The sequence below is a fragment of the Portunus trituberculatus genome, chromosome 41 (assembly GCF_017591435.1).
Source record: "Portunus trituberculatus isolate SZX2019 chromosome 41, ASM1759143v1, whole genome shotgun sequence".
NCBI lineage: Eukaryota > Metazoa > Arthropoda > Malacostraca > Decapoda > Portunidae > Portunus > Portunus trituberculatus.
In genome coordinates, this window is record NC_059295.1 from 3,905,635 (window position 1) to 3,927,179 (window position 21,545).

General features: G+C 42.5%; 1 protein-coding gene across 2 annotated transcripts in view; it reads right to left on the minus strand.

The window, feature by feature from the left end:
• LOC123516806 (2-oxoglutarate and iron-dependent oxygenase domain-containing protein 3-like) overlaps window positions 1–21,545 on the minus strand; it is a 188,299-nt gene that overhangs the window by 97,203 nt on the left and 69,551 nt on the right. For both annotated transcript variants that reach the window (XM_045276487.1, XM_045276488.1), the window contains exon 4: window positions 18,324–18,417. In XM_045276487.1, the coding sequence (XP_045132422.1) occupies window positions 18,324–18,417 (94 nt within the window). The remainder of the gene's footprint in view (window positions 1–18,323; window positions 18,418–21,545) is intronic.

Sequence of the window (21,545 nt, forward strand, 5' to 3'; positions counted from 1 at the left end):
GTGCCAGTAGAATGGAAAAGAGCTGAGGTGGTTCCCATATATAAGAGTGGAAGGAAGAAGAACCTTTAAATTACAGACCGGTATCACTAACTAGTGTAATATGCAAGATGTGTGAAAGAATAATAAAGAAACAATGGATCGAGTTCCTTGAAGACAACAAATTAATATCAAATAGCCAATTTGGTTTTAGAAAAGGACGGTCTTGTGTAACTAATTTATTGAGTTTCTATTCTAGAATAGTTGATAGAGTACAAGAGAGAAAGGGATGGGTTGACTGCATCTACTTGGATTTAAAAAAGGCATTTGACAAAGTGCCACATGCAAGATTACTGTGGAAGTTAGAGGAGAAGGGTGGCTTAAAAGGAAGCGCATTGAGATGGATAGAAAATTATTTGACGGGGAGAGAAATAAGGACGGTAGTTAAAGATATGAAGTCCAAGTGGAGAGCAGTAGAAAGCGGAGTGCCACAGGGGTCAGTATTGGCACCAATACTTTTCCTCATTTATATTAACGACATGCCAGAAGGAGTGAACAGCTACATAAATTTGTTTATGGATGATACGAAACTGTGCAGAGTTATAAAGCAAAAGGAGGATTGTGAAATACTGCAAGAAGACCTAAATAAGATCTGGGAATGGAGTAAGAAGTGGGAAATGGAATTCAATGTGAACAAAAGCCATGTCATGGAAATGGGAAAGAGTGAAAGACGACCTGTGGGAATCTATAAGATGGGAGATGGTGTAGAACTGGAGAAAGTCAAAAGGAAAAGGACTTAGGAGTGACGATGGAAGAAAACAATCAACCAGTAAGCCATATTGATAGAATTTTTAGAGAAACATATAATTTGCTGAGGAATATTGGAGTAGCATTTCACTACATGGACAAAGAAATGATGAAGAAATTGATAAATACTATAATAAGACCTAGATTGGAATATGCAGGAGTAGTGTGGACCCCTCATAAAAAGAAACACATAAGAAAATTGGAGAGGCTACAAAAATGGCTACAAGAATGGTCCCAGAACTTGAAGGGATGACATATGAGGAGAGACTAAAGGCTATGGATCTACCAACCTTGGAACAAAGAAGGAGAGAGGAGACCTGATACAAGTCTATAAATTGATCAACGGAATGGACCAAGTGGATAATGAGAAACTGATCTTGAGAGAAGAATATGACACCAAGTACAAGATCGCATAGTAAAAAGCTGAGAAAGGGAAGATGTCTGAGAGATATTAAAAAATATAGTTTCCCGCAGAGATGTATTGAGACGTGGAACAGTTTAGATGAAGAAGTAGTGTCTGCAACGAGTGTGCACACTTTTAAAGTAAGATTGGATAAGTGTAGATATGGAGACGGGGCCACACGAGCATAAAGCCCAGGCCCTGTAAAACTACAACTAGGTAAATACAACTAGGTAAATACACACAAATACAAAAAGAACAAATTTTCTAATCTCTCTCTCTCTCTCTCTCTCCTTCGTTTCCTCTCCTTCCCTCCTCCCCTCTTCCTCTCGAAAGATAAGCTACATGCGTCCCGCTTGTGTCTAAAATATTAGCAAATGTCACACTCTCTCTCTCTTTCTCCGAAGAGAGAAGCGTCCACTTTCCTCTTCGAAGGCGATATAGTGACTAAAAAATAGCAGCATAATACACAAAGACGACAAGTATGACAAGTTTGCACGAGTTTCCCGCGCTCGGGCGCGCGACACTACCACCCGTATATCATACAGACGGGCTTTTTTAACATCCGGCGCGAAGGGGTTAATCCCTCTGTAGCTGATATTGTCAATTTTTTGTCCCATACTTTCCATAGAGGAGTGGGCTATGATTCTGTTAATACAGCTAGAGGGGCTCTTTCCTCTCTGGGAATAGTAGTGGATGGTTGTCAAGCTGGTAACCATCCGCTTGTTAACAGGTTGTTGAGAGGAGTTTTTAACTTAAGGCCACCTTTACCTAGATTTGCAGAGACATGTGATGTCCAGCCAGTGCTCCACCACCTGAGAACCATGGATCCATTATCTTCTCTTTCACTAAAGGACTTAACATTTAAACTTGTCATGTTAATGGCACTCACGCAAGCTGCTCAAATGCAAACGTTGCACCTATTGTTGTTGAGTGGCATCCAAATTAAGAAGGACTCTATTTCAGTTTTGTTAAAAGAAAACATTAAACAATGTAGGCCTGCCTTCAATGTCAGAATTGTTACTTTCCATGCTTACTCAAGTGATAGTAGGCTGTGTCTGTGAAACATTGAAGTTCTATATTGCGCAGACTGAAGGACTACGCGGCGTTGAGAATGGCAGTGAAAGCCTACTTATTAGTTTTATCAAGCCCCACAAGAAGGTGTCCCGGGACACCATTGCCCGTTGGATCAGGTCGGTACTTCATTTATCTGGCATAGACACAGCTAAGTATTCAGCTGGTAGTGTTCGGTCTGCTGCGGCATCCAAAGCCAAAGCCATGAATGTGCCCATTACGCACATCATGGCGAAGGCTGGGTGGTCAAGAGAAACCACCTTTGCTAAATATTATGACAAAGAAATTGTCTCAAGTTGTGATATATTTCAGGAAGCTGTTCTAATGTAGGTTAGAATGTATGGCACAAAAAGTTGAATTATTTCCTGTGTTTATTAAATTTGATAAATTTCTCTTTTTAGTTTCCTTTATTGTTTAAAACTCAGTTATTTAATTACGAACCCACATGGCTTCAAAATCTCATGTGAATGCTTGCTTCGGCAGACAAGTGATTCGTGATGTAAAATTAATGAAGTACATGAGACTTACCGCAGGTCAGTTGAGATGTGCTTCGAATTTTACGAAGTGGATCACGTCTGCCGAAGGAGAGCTTTCACATGCCCTCCACCTACAATACTGTGTCCTCTGAACTTCCCATGTATGAGGAGTGAATTCTAGAGTGTTTCATGTGGGTGTCGTACTCTTTAAAGTCTGGTGGGTACAGCAGCGCGGTGTGTCTCATGTGAAAGCTCTCCTTCGGCAGACGTGATCTGCTTCGTAAAATTCGAAGCACATCTCAACTGACCTGCGGTAAGTCTCATGTACTTCATTAATTATTTATCTAGTTTTACTTTGTGTTGAGTGGTACATCCTTTACCAGTGAACTGGACCATAAGTCGAAAACGAATGTGATTGTGGGGAGAAGTTCTCTTCATATTATTCAATCAGTTTATTGGTTTATATATTTTTTATTCATTTATTTTCTTCTAACTAAATTTATTTAAAAGTTTTGTGAATCTGTATTCTTGTAATAGCCATATAAATTATAACCAGTGCCTTTAATTCAGCTACAGCTATCATTTGTTAAAAATAAGGCTCAACATTTCTAATAGTTTATTAATTGTTTCTCACCTATAATTTTTTCTTTAATTTTTTTTCCCCTGTATTACACTGATGGCTTATCGGTGGAATTTACAGTCACAGCAGTTCCCCAGGGGCATACATCACTCACAGATAATGTGTACAATTGTAAATTATCTTAGTAGATTTGTAAAACCATATCTTAAGAAATCAAAACATACATGTGAAGTCAAAGAGGCATGACAGCAGCCTGCCAACAATACCTCTCTGACTGGCAGTCACGGGGTGAAGACGTGTGTCACTATCGCTCCTAACCCGAACCACCTACCCACTAAGGATGGACTCTGCTGTTGTGAAAACCATGCTTGAAGTGCAAGATCAAGCATATCGTGGCTTTCTTGAGATTCAAATGAAGCAAGTTGATGATAAGTTGCAATCAATGCAAGCAACCATCAATAAACTAACAAGGAGCCTCGAATTCACTCAGCGTGATGTCGATGATTTGAAGGAGAAAGTGAAACTTCAAGACCAAGAGATTAAGTGCAGGACAAAGGAAAATCAAGAACTTACTGCCAGGCTTGATGCCAGTTCAAATATTATCAAGGAACTACAGGATAAAAGCAATTACCAAGAAAATTACAACCATCGTAATAACCTTCAGTTCCTTGGTATCGAGGAGCGACCTCGCAATGAAACCTGGGAACAATTGGCAGTTAAGATTTCGGATCTTCTGACTGAAAAGCTTCAACTACCAAACGTGCAGCTGGAATGTGCTCACCGTGTGGGGCAGCGCCAGGAAAACCGACACCGCCCCATCATCGCTCGCTTCACCAGGTTTTCGGATCGTGAAGCCATCCTCAGAAATGTCACCAAGCTGAAGGGTACGAGGATTTTCGTTAACGAAGATCTTTGTGCTGCATCTCAGGAGCTCCGGAAGTTTCAACTTCCCATGTTGAAACAAGCAAAAAGTCAAGGCAAAATCGCTTACTTCCGGCACACCAAACTCATCGTGAAGGATCGCCTTGCTTCGAACGGAACTCGTGTCCCAGTGAACACAGTCGATGACAGCCGTGGTTCTTCCAGTAGTGCTCCAGTCCTGGACGACGGTCACCGCGATACGCACAGCGTCTTTCCCACCACTCACCACACTTCCTCGTGGGGAGGTGACCGGTGCTGCTGGTGGAGCAGCTGCTGATGGTACTTCTGCGCTACATCCAGTGAAGACTCCTACATCCTCAACGGTCTCCAAGCATTAGGGAAAGTCTGCCACCAAGGAAAAGGAGGGACAAGTGCAGCGCAGTCTCAGGGTGTCACGGAAGCAGTGATACCCTACTCTACTGGTAATGTTTGCTCATACATTAGTCTTTCACATTTCAAATGGCTTCTTTTCTTCCCTTTCATAGCTTGGACGATTTAGAATTTTCTAGACTCTTCAACTATGTTACCCACAACTATCCTTTTCATATTATTAACGAAATGTCATGTGTAAATCTTCCTGATGATGATTCTTTGGACACTTGATTGTAATTTTTCCCAACCACAAATATCTTGTGATTACCTTTTTTGTGCTGATTCACAACATCATAATATTTGCAATAACACCTTAAAAGTAATGTCATACAATATCAATAGTGTCTCACTACATTTAGATCCTTTTATTGATGAATGCACTTCCCAGCTTAATTATGACTTTGATTTCATTGGCTTTTGTGAAACACGCCTAACTGATGACACCTGCAAACTCTATAGCATTAGAAATTACACATCTCACTTTAAAAACAAATCATCGCGAGGTGGAGGTGTTGCAATATTCCATCATAGCAAGTTCCAAGGACAAATTCTCAGTGATGTCTCACTTCAGCTAACTCACATTGAGTCCATTTTTCTTGCGGTAACCTACCCTTCTAAATTTGTCATTGGAATGATTTACAGACCCCCTAATACAAGTCTACCTGATTTTCTATATTCTTTAGATATCATTATTAAGACAATATCAAGACTCAAACAGAAATGCTATATCATGGGTGACTTTACTAAAAACTAACAACAACAATGTTCATAATCTATGCAATTTGTTTTACTCCTATTCATTTTTTAATACAATAAATAAGCCAACAAGAGTTACAGCTACATCAGCTTCTGTTACTAATCATATATGGACGAGTGATTGGCTAAATTATGAAAAAAGTTATATCATCTACACCTCTATCAGCGATCACTTTCTAGTATGTACTACATTTATTCTGAAATCTCTTAATGTACACTGCCCTCGCATTACTTTCTCTAAAAGAATTATAAATAACGACCGTATTAACGCATTTAAAATGAATTTGGGTTGTACAAGTTGGTGCTCTGATTCTACTACTACTACTACTACTACTACTACTACTACTACTACTACAGATGTCAACAACAGTTTTGAGACTTACATGAAGAATTTCTTAGCTCTATACAATAGTCACTTTCCAGTGAAATTGATTACAGTAAAAGAGAAACATATTGGTAAAACATTTATAACTGCAGCAATACGTAACTCCATCAAACATCGCAATAAACTACAAAGACTATATGCTAAATGGCCAATTACATATGAAAAAGAATTTAAACAATATAGAAATCTGCTAACTAAAATCATCAGAACAGCGAAAGAGAATCATTATAAACAAAAGTTATGTAAAGATGCAGATGATCCCAAAAGAATATGGAAAACTATTAATAATTTAATGGGAAAAGATCGTAGTAAAAACCATTTTCGATGACTTTTGCAGGGACCACTATAACAAATAATGACCAAGTAATTGCTGACAAATTTAATCAATACTTTTGCAATATTGCTTCTGAGGCAACCGATGAAGCTCCACATGGAACCTCCTTTAAGCGCTATTTGCCTGAACCCACTAAATTTTCTTTTTACTTAAGGCCTACCACAGTTTTAGAAATTAAAAGAATAATACAAAATATTAGAACAACTTCACCTGGTTTTGATGATATTAATATTTATGTCATAAAGCAATACAGTGATCAAATAGCACCATATTTAGAATACATCATAAACAGATCCTTTAAAGAAGGTTGTTTCCCTAGACATCTACAAATAGCAAAGGTAATACTGATATTTAAAAAGGGCACACCAACAGCCTGTTCAAATTATAGACCCATTTCTATCCTACCTTCTCTGAGCAAAATTTTTGAGAAAATAGTTGTAGAAAGATTGATGGATTACCTTACAAAATTTTCACTCTTAAACACCTTACCAATAAGGTTTTCGACCCAATTACTCCACAGATTTAGCGATTCAACAACTATGTAATAGTATTTATAGTGCCATAGACAACAAATGGTATCACTTATCTGTTTTTTGTGACTGATCCAAGGCCTTTGACACCCTCTCTCACTCAATTCTGTTAGAGAAATTAAATATGTATGGAATCCGAGGCCCATGTTTACAATTCTTCAAAAGTTACTTAAGTCACAGAAAGCAATTCACAGTCTATAATGATTGCAAATCTGCTAAAAAATCTGTTTCCACCGGTGTACCACAAGGAAGTATGTTAGGGCCAATCCTGTTTTCAATTTACATTAATGATATTGTCCGTTCCAGCTCACATCTCAATTTCCTGTTATATGCTAATGATACTACACTCTACATTCAAGGCAATGACCTCACAATGCTGCAGAACATCATGAACGAGGAGGTTGCCCATATCTGTAACTGGCTCAATAGCAACAGGTTAAAACTTAATGTTGACAAAACTCGTGTCATGATTACCCAGCCTTTAATGACCACAACACCTTGTAATGTTAGTATTAAAATTAATAACCTTTCTATAAAGCAAGTTGAGCAAATTAAATTTTTAGGTATAATTATTGACGACAAATTACTTTGGAAACCTCATGTTTATGATGTCTGCACAAAATTATCAAAACTAAATGGTGTACTGTATAAAATAAGACATTGCCTCACCTCAACTTCTTTGAAACAAATTTACCTGTCACTAGCACATCAATATTTGTTATACTGCTCGGGAATTTGGGGGGGAGCCTACAAAACACACATTGATAAACTGTTTATTGCACAGAAAAAATTACTTCAGACAATTTTCTTTAAACACAGATATGACCACACAAATCCATTGTTTCACGAACACAAAATTCTGAAGATACATGACATATTACATCTACAAACCAATATATTTGTTTATAAATCTCTTTATGTTTTTTTCTGTGAACAATACTTTCCAGTTTATAACAGCAGATACTTTCTCGAGAAGGCCATTATCTCTGAAGATCCCACTCTGCCGAACGAGTCATGCCCAAAATAACATTTACACTAGAGGTGCCAGATGCTGGAACAACCTGCCACAGGATATAAAAAGAGCTACATCTCTATATTCCTTTAAGAATTTATGCAAAGAATTTTTGTTACATACCTATTTAAATGCATTGTAAACCTTCAGGCATGCGTATGTTAAGTGCCCAAGTTCAGTACCTACAAGTTTGCTCAAACATAACTATGTACTTTCATTACATTATATGTCCATTTTTATATTTATATTTCTACCAATATTAATTAATTTTTATGTAACAATGTATATGATGTTATATATGCATATAAGTTATTGGTGGTGAGTGGCCTCGGTAGTGTCTGCCAGATGTGTATTAGTTAGATCCATTAAGAGGTCTGTATAAGAGCTGCGGCTCAATGGACCTAGGCTTCATGGTTAATGTATATATTTTTCTGTCCTATTTTGTAAATGGAGGCCAATAAACAAGTCAAGTCAAAGTCATCACCTTCTACTACACAACACCTCACCATCACCCCTCAAGTCTATCTTGGCTGCCTTATGCCAAGGTCATCTTCTGCAGCCCATTTAGTTACCAGTCCCATTGTGGGTCCGAGAGAATAAGCCAAAATAAAGGGACAAATGTCTTGAAGCTTCCCTCTTAAATGAACTCAAGTCATGAGAGGTTGAAAATACAGAAGCAGTAGGGAGTTCCAGAGTTTACTAGAGAAAAGTATGAATGATTGAGAGTACTGGTTAGCTCCTGCATTAGAAAGTTAGACAGAGTAGGGGTAAGAAGTATAAGAAAGTCTTGTGCACCAAGACTACAGGAGGAGGAGAGGTAAGCAGTTAGCAAGATCAGCAGAGTAATTAGCATGAAAATAGCAGTAGAAAACAGCAAGCCATGCAACATTCCAGCAAGATAGAGGCTGAAGACAGTCAGTCAAAAGAGAGTTGATAAGATGAAAAGCTTTTGATTCCATCCTATCTACTAAAACTGAGTTAGTGGAACACATGTGAAGAATATTCCATACATGGGTGGATAATGCCCATATACAGAGTTAACAGTTAGGGGTGTGGGTTAAGAAAAACTGGTGGAGACGACTCAGAATGATTAACTTCATAGAAGCTGTTTTAGCAAGAGATGAAATGTGAAGTTTCCAGTTTAGATTATAACTAAAGGACAAACTGAAGAGATTCAATGTAGATGGAGACAGTTGAAATTCACTGAAGAAGAGGGGATAGTTGTCTGGAAGGTTGTCAAGTTGATAAATGGTGGAACTGAGTTTTTGACCCATTAAACACTACTAAGTTTTCTCTGCCCCAATAAAAAATCTTAAAAAGATCATAAGTCAGGTGTTCTGTGACATTCCTGCAAGAACTGTTAACTTCCAGAAGAGTTGGTCATCTTTGAAAAGATGTGGTAAAGTGTAGGGTGGTATGATCAGTGTAAGAGATTTGAAAGTAGAGTTCAGCTTTAGAGACAGATGTGATGGCAGTGGTGCCATCAGGATGAAAAAAAGGAGGGTAAGATGAAGAAGTAAAGTTATTGGAGATATTTTTGGCCAGATGCCAGAAGTCTCAAGGAGAGTTGAATTTCAAAAGATTTTTACATTTCCTGCTAATGAAGGAGTGTTTGGCAAGTTGAAGAACAAACTTGACATAATTCTGGACAGAAATATAAAGTGCATGAGATTCAGATGATGTAAGGCTCAAGTACCTTTTGTATGGCCAACCTCTCTATCATGTATAGCGTGAGAACAGTCTGTGTTAAACCACTTTTTGGAAGGTTTAGATTGAGAAAAAAAGTAAGGAATGTACACCTCCATGCCAGACACTATCACCTCTGTTATATGCTCAGCACACAGAGATGGGTTTTTTACATGGAAACAGTAATCATTCCAAGGAAAATCAGCATAGTTCCTCCTCAAGTTCCCCCATCTGGCAGAGGCAAAATACCAGAAGCACCTCCACTTTGGGGGATCCTGAGGAGGCACTATGCTGATTTTTCCTGAGATGACTGCTGTGAAGTTTAACAACTGAAATAATGGTTAGATTCACATATTAATGTTTACCTTGTTTGGGAGGCATCTTGATACAAAACAGACACAGAAATCAAGAATAAACTGAGGTGTGAGTGACAGGACCACTGTTTAACATGGAGCTTGCACCCTGTTAACACATATTACATCAGCCTCTATAGCTGCTTCCCTTAAAGCTCAGAATCATGTTTTTTAATGATTTTATGATAAACATTGTAGTATACATATTATTTTCTAATTTACTTAAAATGGATTTTATATGTTTATTGTTATTTTAGGGTTTTGACATTTCTAAAGTCAGTATCACACCAGACAAATCTACCCAGAAACAGACAGAATATCTGTTGCTGAGTATCCGTCTGTTGAGATTCTGTGGTATGTTAAAAAATCCAAATCCATCAAATTGGGGTCCGTTAAATCAAAGGCCAAGTACACTAAGAAAGCTAGGGATTTAGGTAAAATATCAGCACTTGGAAATCTGTTAAACTAGGGTCCATTAAATCAAGTGCCAAGTGTATCAAGAAAGTTATGGACTTCAGTGGAATATTGACACTTGGTCAATATTGCTGAAGTGAAGCATGTGTAAAGGAAGGTTTTCCTGTAGGTCAAAGCAGAAACATGCAAGTGAATATAGTGCTACACATGAGAGACAAAGTTTTAGCAGCAGCTATGGAATCCTTGCTTCAGGTGCCCAAAATGTTACCCATCAGTGGGTATGACATTGTCAGTGATACAGATATGGAAGATCTCATTAGAGATTTTATTGGAGTCTTGAGGCAGCACACATGATGCCAACAGTAGGTAAACACAACTGATACTTGTCAAAGTAACATGAAGCTTGAGGTGATAATACACGAAATTCAGGATGGTAAAAATTTTAGATTAAGCACAAAACTCAATGATCATGAAACTCGGATGGCACACAACTTGAGAGATGAGATGTATACTACAAATATTTCTTAGTTATCATCTGCTACAGTTAATTTGGAATCAAGTTACTGAGCTTATGTTATGAAGCCTTGTGCTTATAGTTGTGAGATTCATTGACAAGAGTATCAAAATCAATCCAGAAAAGATGGCAATACAGTGATCCCTCGTTTATCGTGGTTAATGGATACCAGAAACCCCGCGAAAGGTGAAAACCTCGAAGTAGGATTTGCCCCATCCCCCCTAGGAATTTTCGTGTATGTGTATGTGGGTACCAGAATGTTTAAAATATGTAAACAGTATTTATACTTTACATATACAGTATTTTACTTAAATCTATATAATCATAAAACTTTATACAGTATTTATACATTTACTCTCTCTCTTTCTCCCTCTCTCTCTCCCCCCTCTCATATGATACGTAACACTCACCCTTTTCTGCACTCTTTGATCATATTCAAATGTTTAACTTTTTCATTGATGGTCATCATCTTCCTCTTCCTCTTGGGCTCATTAGAGGAAGCTTTCGCAGGGGCACAGCGCTTAGGTGACATTGTAAGGGCTTAATGAATCACTACTTAAACAAAAAAAGTTATCGTGAACACAACACTAAAGGCGGCATACACTAGCACTTTTTCCGTTGTCTCAGATGATTTCCGTCGTTTTTTTTTACTCTTCCATCAACTCTTAAGATACAGTATGCGAGACAGTCAACAGCGTGGACGAGACTGGTGAGATACAACAAGGGAAGATGTTGGGTGAGGCTGCGATGATGCTCAGCCAATCAGCTCATGGGATAAATCCACTCATGCTCTCATTGGTCGATCTCCCACTGAGAACCAATCATGCGCCTTGTATGAGTGCCTGTGGTTATGTACAAAGCCTCAGAGTCAACTCATCTCTTTGTTTGGCATGCTGGGAAACCTTCTCACTCACACATCAACATGAAACAACGTGTTTTCCGTAATATGGCTGCCGATATGGCTGTATTTTTTCATTTTTATCATGAACCGCGAAATGGCGGGGGAACACTGTACTATATGTATACGAACAATACATGTACAGTACTTTACATACATAGTAACGTACATTGTCGTCGTTATTACACACCAACTTACCGAATTACCATACATACAGTATTTATAAGTGACGCCACGGACCTCGTGATATAGCGAAAAATCCACAGAACGTATCTACGAGTATGTATAAAGCCCGCGAAACAGTGAGACCACGAAAGTTGAACTGCAAAATAGCAAAGGAACACTGTATTCTAGTCCTGTCCAACCATTTGGCTACTTTAACCCTATTCTTTCTCGTACACATTTGAACAGACATAAAATGTAATAGTGAGGAGAAATGCCACTTCCCCTGTAGCCCCCAAAACTATTGAAATGTGTCTGCAACTGAGTGAAGCTAAAACAATCAGTAATAATACCAGGAAGAGTCTCATGAATATGAAAATAAGTAGCTTCACACTGAACATGGTGAGAAGTAGTACATATGTAAATTTACAAGCTAATAATAACCAATCTGCTAGTCACTATGCAACCTGCCATCTCCTGCACTTGTATCATACATGGCCTATCTTGTTTTTATTTCCTGATGCAGTTAATATTTCACATTCACAAATATGTGTTGTATACAGTTAAATAATAATAATTATTTAAAGTAAAAACATTTTTTTGTGAATATACTTATCCATATGTAATTACATATGCCTATATGCCATTATTCCCACACTCAGCACAGAAAATCAACCAGCACCTCTATATAGAGATCATGCCTATAAAAGTACCACATCACCTCCGCACACATGCACGCACATGCACGCCGAGAACCACCAGCCCAGCTGGCCAACCATACCTTAGATCCTTTCTGCCAAAATTGAAAGAAACACAGAGGGGAGGGAGAAATGGAACTTCTCACTATATAATTACATAAAGGTAAGTATATTCACAAAAAAAGTTTTTACTTTAAAAAACTATTTTGTTGCTACATATACAATTACCCATATGTAATTACATATGCCAGATTCCCAAGTATAGGTGGGAGGGTGTAACAGAAACTCGAAAGTGGAGGACACAATCTCCGAAATTGCCAAAATCCCAAAAACAAAAAAATAATGTATCCGAAAATCGTGTTGCTGACAACAAAGGAAATACAGAAAAAAAACTAAACCAGCATCATTGAACAACCCTCAGCGCCGAAACTACTGGCCCAAGGAAAAAAGTATCTAAACATCTATGAGTAACATCCCTTAGGTAAAAGGAAGCAAAGGTGGTCATACTCTTCCACGTACCAGCCTTGAGAACCAAGTCCAGACTCTTAACTTTTCTAAAGAGAACACTGGTCGCAATAGCCCGAACCTCATGGGCGTTCACTTTCAGAACGCGCGACTGCTCCTCTGAGACACTCACACAGGCCCTCCGAATCACCTGACAAATCCACTTAGACAAGGTATGAGGGTGGACAGCTCGTTTGGGATCCGAAACTGTGACCAACAACCTAGGGCAGGCCGGCCGACAATCCCTAGTCCTGTGAAGATACTCACAGACTATCTGAACTGAACAAAGAAGGCAGTCTACCTCGTCCTTCTCGACAAAATCAGAAAGAGCAGGAATAGTGAACTCATCAAAGGAATGCTGAACCAGACACTGAGTCTTAGCCAGGAAATTGGGGGCGAAGGAAAAAGTCATGGACGTCAAACCTTTGGAGTGACGCAGCTCAGCCATCAGGCTGTGAAGCCCACTAAGCTGACGAGCTGAAGTGAGCACCAAAAGAAACATGGGCTTAAGTGAGACATCTCTCAACAAGGCTGTCTGCAAGGGCTCATAAAGAGGACATAACAAGGACCAAAGGACAAGAGAAAGGTCCCAGGCAGATAATCAAGGCAAACAAGGTGGACAAGAGACCACAAAGGAGTGGAACAGAGAAGAAAGCTCTAGATCGGTGGAAAAGTCTATGCCTGACTGATGCAGAACAGGAGCTAAGGCACAATGATAATCCCTAATCGCTGACACTGACAGGCGCTTAAATTAAAAAAGGAAAATGAAAAAAATTTGCCAGCTGCACTACAGAGGCAGAGCACAGATCCAAACCCCTCAACTCACACCAACCACAAAAGACTCTCCACTTCGCCTGGTAAACTAAGGCGGAGGATTGCCTGACTGGTTAAGACATGAACTTAGAAGCCTTGTGCGAAAATGCTCGCACTCAGAAGAGACGCTGGAGAGTTGTGGCACACATGAAGATGGAGCTTCTCCGGAGAACCATGGAAGAGGGGACGGTGAGGTTGTTGAAGGAGAGACCGCCACATGGGAAGAACCTGGGGACTGTCCACAAGCAGGTCCAGCAACAGGAGAAACCAGTCTGCCTGAGGCCAAAGAGGAGCAACTAGTGTCATACGCACAGCCTGTGACTCGCAAACCTTCACCAGAACATGGCAGATCAGAGCGAACGGTAGAAAGGCATACAGATCCAGACTGTCCCACTGAAAAGAGAACGCATCCTGTCTCCAGGCTCCCTGATCCAGAAGAGGAGATACATACAGGGGCAGACAACGAGTCAGTGCCATGGCAAACAGATCTACCACAAGAGACTCCCACACCTGGAAGACTTTCCTGCAAATTTCGGGATGTAGGGTCCACTCTGACCCAACACACTCCTGACAAAGCACATCCACAATCACATTGCGGCATCCTGGAATGAAAACCGGGCACAGAGATGGAACAGCTCTCGCACCACCGGAGAACTGTCCCTGTTAAGGCTGACAGAGGTTTGAAACAACTGCCCCCGGACTTCCTGAGATCAGTGACCATTGCTGAGTTGTCGGACATCACAGACACCACCGACCCCAACAAGGCCTGCTGAAAACTCTGGAGAGCCTGAAAGACCACCAAAAGCTCTAGATGATTTATGTGGAGCCCCTGCTCCTCCACAGTCCAGACTCCCAAAGCCAGAGAATCCCCAAGGTGAGCTCCCCACCCGAGCTGGAAAGCATCCGAGAATAGAGCTGTTCCAGGGGCGCCACCACGAACGGGACGCCTTTCAGAAGTTGATCCAGAACCAACCACCAAGAGAGGTCTTGCAAACACTGATGATTTGGAGCCACCTGCCAACAATCTGGGTCAGAAGCAGCCACCCAATGCCTCTTTAGGCACCACTGCAGAGCCCGCATCCGCAGGAGTCCACCTGGCACTAACCGTGCTAGGGACACAAGATGTCTCAGCAAAGACCTCCAGAGGAACACTGGTGGAGTCTTGGCCAGCAGAAACTGTCAGGCCACTGCCTGAAAACGGCTGACCCAATCTGGCAACCGGAAGACTCAGGCTCTGACGGTATCGAGAACCATATCCAAAAACTGCTTCCTCCAGCTCAGAGACAAATCGGATTTGGCCCAGTTGACCTGAATCCCCACCCAAGAACAAAGAAGCAGAAGAGACCGGGCATTGTCAAGGCAGGAAGCCCAAGAAGGACCAGAAACTAGCCAATCGTCCAGATAGTGATACAAGGGTATGCCGAGGTGATGAGCCCAAGCCGACATGGGAGCCATCACCTTGGTAAAGACTTGAGGAGCTGTGGCAAGGCCGAAGTACAGAGCCTGAAACTGGTAAACTCTGCCCTGCCAGATGAACCACATGTACTTGCTTGACCGAGGGATAGTAAGTGTCCCACTGGTCCAAGGACACCATCCACTCATCCTCGGCCATTGACTCTAACACTGATGAAACTGTCTCCATGCAGAGGACCGATAGGTCGCAAATAGGCCTCCAGCCCACTCTGGTCTTGGGCACAAGGAAGATGCAAGAATAGAAGCTGGCCTGAGGGTCTACTACCAGTTACCAGCATCTCGGAAACCATGGCCTCCAGAGCCAAGTGACGGTCTGAGCCCTCCCTGTATGCCGGAAACTCCACAGGCGCGCTCAAGAGGGAAGGATCCCTGAGGAAGGGTAGAAGGGTCTTGACCACTCACTCGCAGGCCCCGATGTTCTCCCACTCTTGCCAGTGCCAATGTAGTAAAGCCCCAACTTGCAGCAGCACCTACACAGCGTCCCTAGCGAGATCCCCAACAGCCCCTAGAGCGGCCACAGAAGATTCCTCAAGACCGACAGGAACCACTCACCTTAGGAGCAGGAGGGGGCGGAAGCAAAGGAGGATTAACCAGCACAAGGTGTCAGGAACCAACGGCATGACCAGCCTTAGCCCTGATGCCCTGAGCTGTGGAAGCCAGGCCACGAGCAATCTGGGACACAAGGGACCATTGCGAGGACTCAAGCTCCTGCTGCTCCACTGCCGCCAAAGTCTGACCATCAAAAAGGTGGGAGCCAACGGGGTAAGACATCAATTGCTGTCTCTCCTGGTCACCATAGGTATTAGGGAGGTTTCTCACCACAGCCTGCCTGCGTAACATCATCATCCTCAAACGGAGCATTTTACAGCGTTGCATAATACAGTAAAACCTCAGCTCACGACCATAATTCGTTCCTAAATCCTGTTCGTCACCAATTTCTTCGTCCCCTGAATCAATTTTTCCCATAAGAATGTATTGAAATACCATTAATCCGTTCCAGACCAAAAAAAAATCATACTTTTGTCCATAAAACCCATTCAAAATAGACCTTTAATGTATGCATGACATGAACGAAATAATTATATAAAGCCTAAATTGTTCTACTTACCTAAATGCTATCAAAATGATAATAAAATGAATAAAAAAGAAAAGGTTATTTACTTGAGAGACTGGACGTTGATGGCATGATGGAATGGAGGAGAGGAGGATGGGGAGGAAGACAGACAAGATCCGAGAAGACAGTCATGAGAGAGAACTTTGGATGTGCGCAGCGTGCCAGAGCTACACAACAGATGTGTAGCGTCACAAGTCAGTGCCGCTATGTAGGGCCCCGTTATAGTGAACATTGGCGTGGGAAACATGGAAAGATTGCCAGTCTTCGTCTCTGCCTTGGAAGACCCTTGCCTACTGGGGACTGACTTCCTCACGCATGTGGGAGCAAGTTTGGACTTCCAAGAAGGGAAGTTAAAGGCACGTGGCCAGGAAGTTCCTTTGATCCTCGGAGGTGATGCTCAGTGTGAGAGGAGCGGGCAGTAGGGCGGTGTTCCTTCACTTCCTTGCCAGGCGAGCGAGGAAATAGCTGCGATGGATGTGCCACAATCTGCAGTACCTGGACATGGCCAGGATGATGATGACAGCAACACTGAGAGCCACCAGAGCAGCGAGGATAACGCCGAGGAAGCTACAGTAGAGCACGCCTTTAACATCACCATGCCCAGGAAAAACAGGAGAAAATTGTGGTGGCATGGAGATTATGTTATGTAATATTTTTCGTATGTTCCTGTTTCTATTTTCTTTTGTTTTTATATTTTGTTTTGTTGTTGTGGGATAGTCGGGTTAGCTATCACACAAACGGCTCACCGGTAGGTGAGCCGCGTTCATCCCATGAAATATCGTTCGTCCCCTGGGTCGATATATTGACAAATTTTTTGGTCATCTCCCGAATTGTTTGTCCTTAGAGACATTCGTCAAGCGAGGTTTTACTGTATCTAAATTTGCCTGGCAAGAGCTCCCAGGCACTCCAAACCCCTTGGGGGGGGAGCACTGGAGAGGCCAGCAAGGGCCCAGGAAGTTATATCAACCAGACTACTCAAAATACCCTCTAATTGAGCAGCCATACGCCAGGGAAGACTAACAGACAAATCTTTACTCTCCTCCAAATGAAGCAGCTCATCATTGAGAGGAGGAGCCCCACAGGAAGCTCCTTCTGGAGTGTAGCACCTCTCCTCCTGGGCAAGGCAAACTTGGCTGAAGCCAGATTAGGGATCCCCAGGGAACATCCCAGTTGTTTCCTGTGAACCTACAGAGCCAGGGGAGAACAAGGCAGCACCAAGGGAGTGGTGCTAGGCTGTGAAGTCCCAGAGGTGCGCTCGACCCCAGTAGAAGAGGGCATGGAGAGACCCAAGGACTCTCTCACTGAGGTAATAAGCTCACGAGAGGAGGCTGTACCCTCCTCATTTGGAGTGCCAGCCTCCCCCGAGGGAACGTCATCAAAAACCTCGTCCACCTCTTCAGAAAATGAAGGCCAGCCCGTGGCATCAGCTTGACTAATTACTGCGCCACCAGGGTCCGCGCCCACATCAACTGGCCGGGGCAGGACCTGCGAGGACATTGACTTATGCAGTAAATCAACATGAGGCAGGCCCATGGAAGACACGCCCACCAAGCCTGCAAAATTACCATCACTCGGCAACCCACCAGAGAGTGGTCCTGCATGAAGTCCCATTTCTTCGCCATCAACAAGGCCCAAAGAAGAGACTGGCACAGCAGGAGCTGGCTCCCCACAAACCCCCAAGGCCTTACCCGAGAGAGGAGCTGCATGTAGACTCAATCCACTGACTCCAAGACCGGCCACAGAAGAAACAGGGGTATTAGTAACTACTTACACCACATTTAGAACATCTGGTGAAGATTACTTATTGTGGTTACTCAGATTAAGACCTAATACACTTTTGGGAATAAGAAATACATTCAGTTAGTTACCATAATCTATCTGGACTAGGAGATTGCCAATTAACAAAGGTCTTTGGTTTGGTCATTTAAGAACCACTTGGACCCCAAGCACGTGTGGTACCACTGTGCCACATTAGTCCCAAATTGAAAATTATACAATACAAATTATAATAAGCCATCTACACTTTACAATCTGACAAAAAATATATTATTTTCCTGTTAAAGATACATACCTCTAAACTGTCTGAGTTCTTCAGCATAATCTTCTGAACAGCTAATTTCAACATATTTCTTGCCAATTTCCTCATCTTGCTTTGCAAACTGGACCTGTAAAAGACATAATGGTAAGAATTTTTGTTGTAAAAGTTCCAAAACTATGAGTGGATAGTAATATAGTAGATTAGTATCAAAGTTTAAATCCTTTTCACTGAACAACATATACATCTAAATATATCTTCATGGAAGAGAACATGTCTTGGCCTAAAATTTCAAAATACATTATATTTCTGTGATTGGCACACCAGAAAAAAAATCAAGAAAATAAGTGAATAAACAAAAAAAAAATAAAATAAAATGGAAAATTAGTACAAAATATTTTATACCCTATGCACATTAAATGTTTGACTATAAAATTATAATGGAGTCTTATAACTTCAGTATTGTAGTTAATTTCCTATAACAACTTTGATAATAAGACAAATAACAATACTAAAGGAGTTTTCAGGAGTGACACAACAGTTTTGTTTTTATAGAAACACTGTTGTCTCTAATACAATAATTCATGAATCCTAAGAAGACATAAATTGACACTACAGTAAGCCCCTGCAATTGGCGAATCTCAGCTTGGCGAAATTCACTTTTGGCGTTAGGGTGGCCACGGGCCATCAAGTGCACGCTTGGCGATTTGAATTCAAACTTGGCAGCTGCATAGCGAACCACGTGGCTCCCCAGTGACGTCAGACCTCTCTCTAAACTTATCAGAATGCAGCGTGAGAGTCCCCTTCAGCCATTTTGTTTGTGCAACGAGGGAAGCCATGTGACCCAGCAGTGTTAATCACTTTTTGGCAGTTGGGAGTCAAGAATCCACGAAAGCTTGTATATGAGAGAGAAGATTGTCCACCCAGGTCTGCATCAGGAAAGACTTCAAAGGAGGAGTCCAAATGTTGACTCCCAAGTAGACAATCTCCTGAGCAAGCCGTAAGCAAGATGTCGTAATTGATGCGGATCCCTAGGTGGGCACAAAGCTGAGGCAGGACCTGGGTCGAGTTGACAGCCTCTTGGTAAAACAAGACCAGGAGAAGCCAGACATCCAGATACTGTAGGATGCAGATGTCCCACCTGTGTAACTCTGCAGAAATAGGTGCTATAATCCTGGTGAACACCTGGGGAGCCATAGACATGGCAAAGCACAGTACCCAGTACTGGAGTGTACGTTTGCCCCAACCGAAACAAAGGAACCGTCTGCTCTGGAGATGGACAGGAACTTGCAGGTCCTTCAGGTTGATGGACACCATCTAATTGTGTCAGTGGAAGGCAGTCAGAACCATTCAGACTTCATTATGGTAATATTTTGATCGAGGAAGGAGAGGTTGATGATCGGACAAAATCCTCCCATCACCTTGGGAACCACAAACAGCCAACTGTAGAATCTGGGTGTAGGGGGAACTTCCTCCACTGCACCCTTGTTGAGGAGAGCTGTTACTTCCTCCATCAGAGCCCTGCCTCGCTTGGAATCTGTCGAGTAGGAGCCCAAGTGCCTAGGCACCCGAGACACCGGAGGAAAGGAGTGGAAAGGGATCTTGTACAGAACCTGTAGAACCCACTGTTCTGCCCTATGTCCTTCCAGGCGGGCAGTTGTTGGGCAAGGCAGCCTCCAATTGAAGAAGTTGGAGAAGGGGAGTCATTTCCAAAATGTCTTGATCTTTGACTGTCTCAAAGAGGGACGTCCATAATCATGGAAAGTGTGAGAGTGGAAGTGTGGTTTGGAGAACCATTGCTGGGTTGGACCAGGACAAGGGCAAGAGTCAGCAGAGGTGGAAGAGCGTGGATGTTTCTCCACAAGTGGCATTCCCAGTCTTAGTTTCACTTTGATGAGAGCCTTGGCTGCTGCCTCAGTGAGCAAAACCGAAGCCAATGGCCTTCTCCACACTAGTCGATTTGAATAGCAGATCTGAGTCCACGTCTGAAAGGCATAGCTGGGCCTTACAAGCCAAACTGAACTGATGTGGAAGATGTGAGAGATAGGACTCCCTCCTCGCCACCCTTGTGTTGGCCAGAGCAAAGGCTGTGATCCTGGCTTGGTCCACTATAGTTGGTGTAGCATGGGCCCATGAGCTGACAGTCCCTCACCTGACAACGTGAAGGAAAAGAAGGTACCCAAAAGCAGGAAGTTCTGTGTGTCCCGAGTGGTGAGAAGAGCCTCCTCAAGGTGCAATATCTCCCATTGAGAAAGTGAGATCTGTGGGTCACCACGGTCAGGTGTTGAACCAAATCAGAGTTCACCTTTGCAGATAGGCTTCTACTTCATCAAAGCTAGTCCTATAATTTCTATAGTATCATCTGGCAGGATACTTGGCAAACGAAGGCTTAGAGGACTCATTGGCACGTGTCATTGCCTCCAAGGTTTGAGACATCATGAAGTCAATGGGATGTGCACGCCTTAAGCGAGGAGTGATGGCAGGAACCTGTGACACTCCTCTGCATGGCCGGGAGAAGGGGGGTGGAGTCCTGTACCACTGGACCATGGGCTTCTGGAAACTTCTCACAGACTAAGTCCATCATGGCTATGAAGGTAGGGGAAGACTCCAGAAAATGCTCTTCTAAACCCAAGAAATCGTCCTCCTTTTCCCCACTGACCAATTCCTGATACCTGCCCAGCGACATGGAGGGACGAGAGGTGGAAGGAACATGGAGAGGGAAGGGAGAGCCACACACCAAACCCGCACTGTGGTAATGCGAAGGTTGTTGTGGAGCCAAACTTTGGTGACAATGCACAGTCGAGGGAGTTACCATCTGCCAATCTTCCCCTTTGGGTGCCATGAACGGGGGAGAGAGGTGACATGGTGCTGTCTCTTGCACCCCCCCTCCCTTGGACTAAGTGGCTGGATGTGTTTGATGCTCCGTATCGCCACAAGCAGTCCGTCTCAGACCCGAGGGTGTGAGATGGGTTAGTGGGCCAAGAACCTCACTTATAGCCACATTTGGGTCCCGGGCTGAAGGAAGCGAGAGAGAGGCAGATCTTACGCTTCCCCCCACTTTGGCCCAGAACCGTTTCCTGAACGACAAAGCGTCCACCATTGCAGCATGCTTATCCAAACGAACACTTAATGGGTCTTGTCCCAGGCTACATCCCTGTGCCCCCTCAGCTAGGAGTGCCTCTTGCACTCTGCTAGGTGCTGCAGGCTTTGGGGAGGTTGGTCTAGAGCTAGCCAGACACTCTGCCTTAGACAATGAAC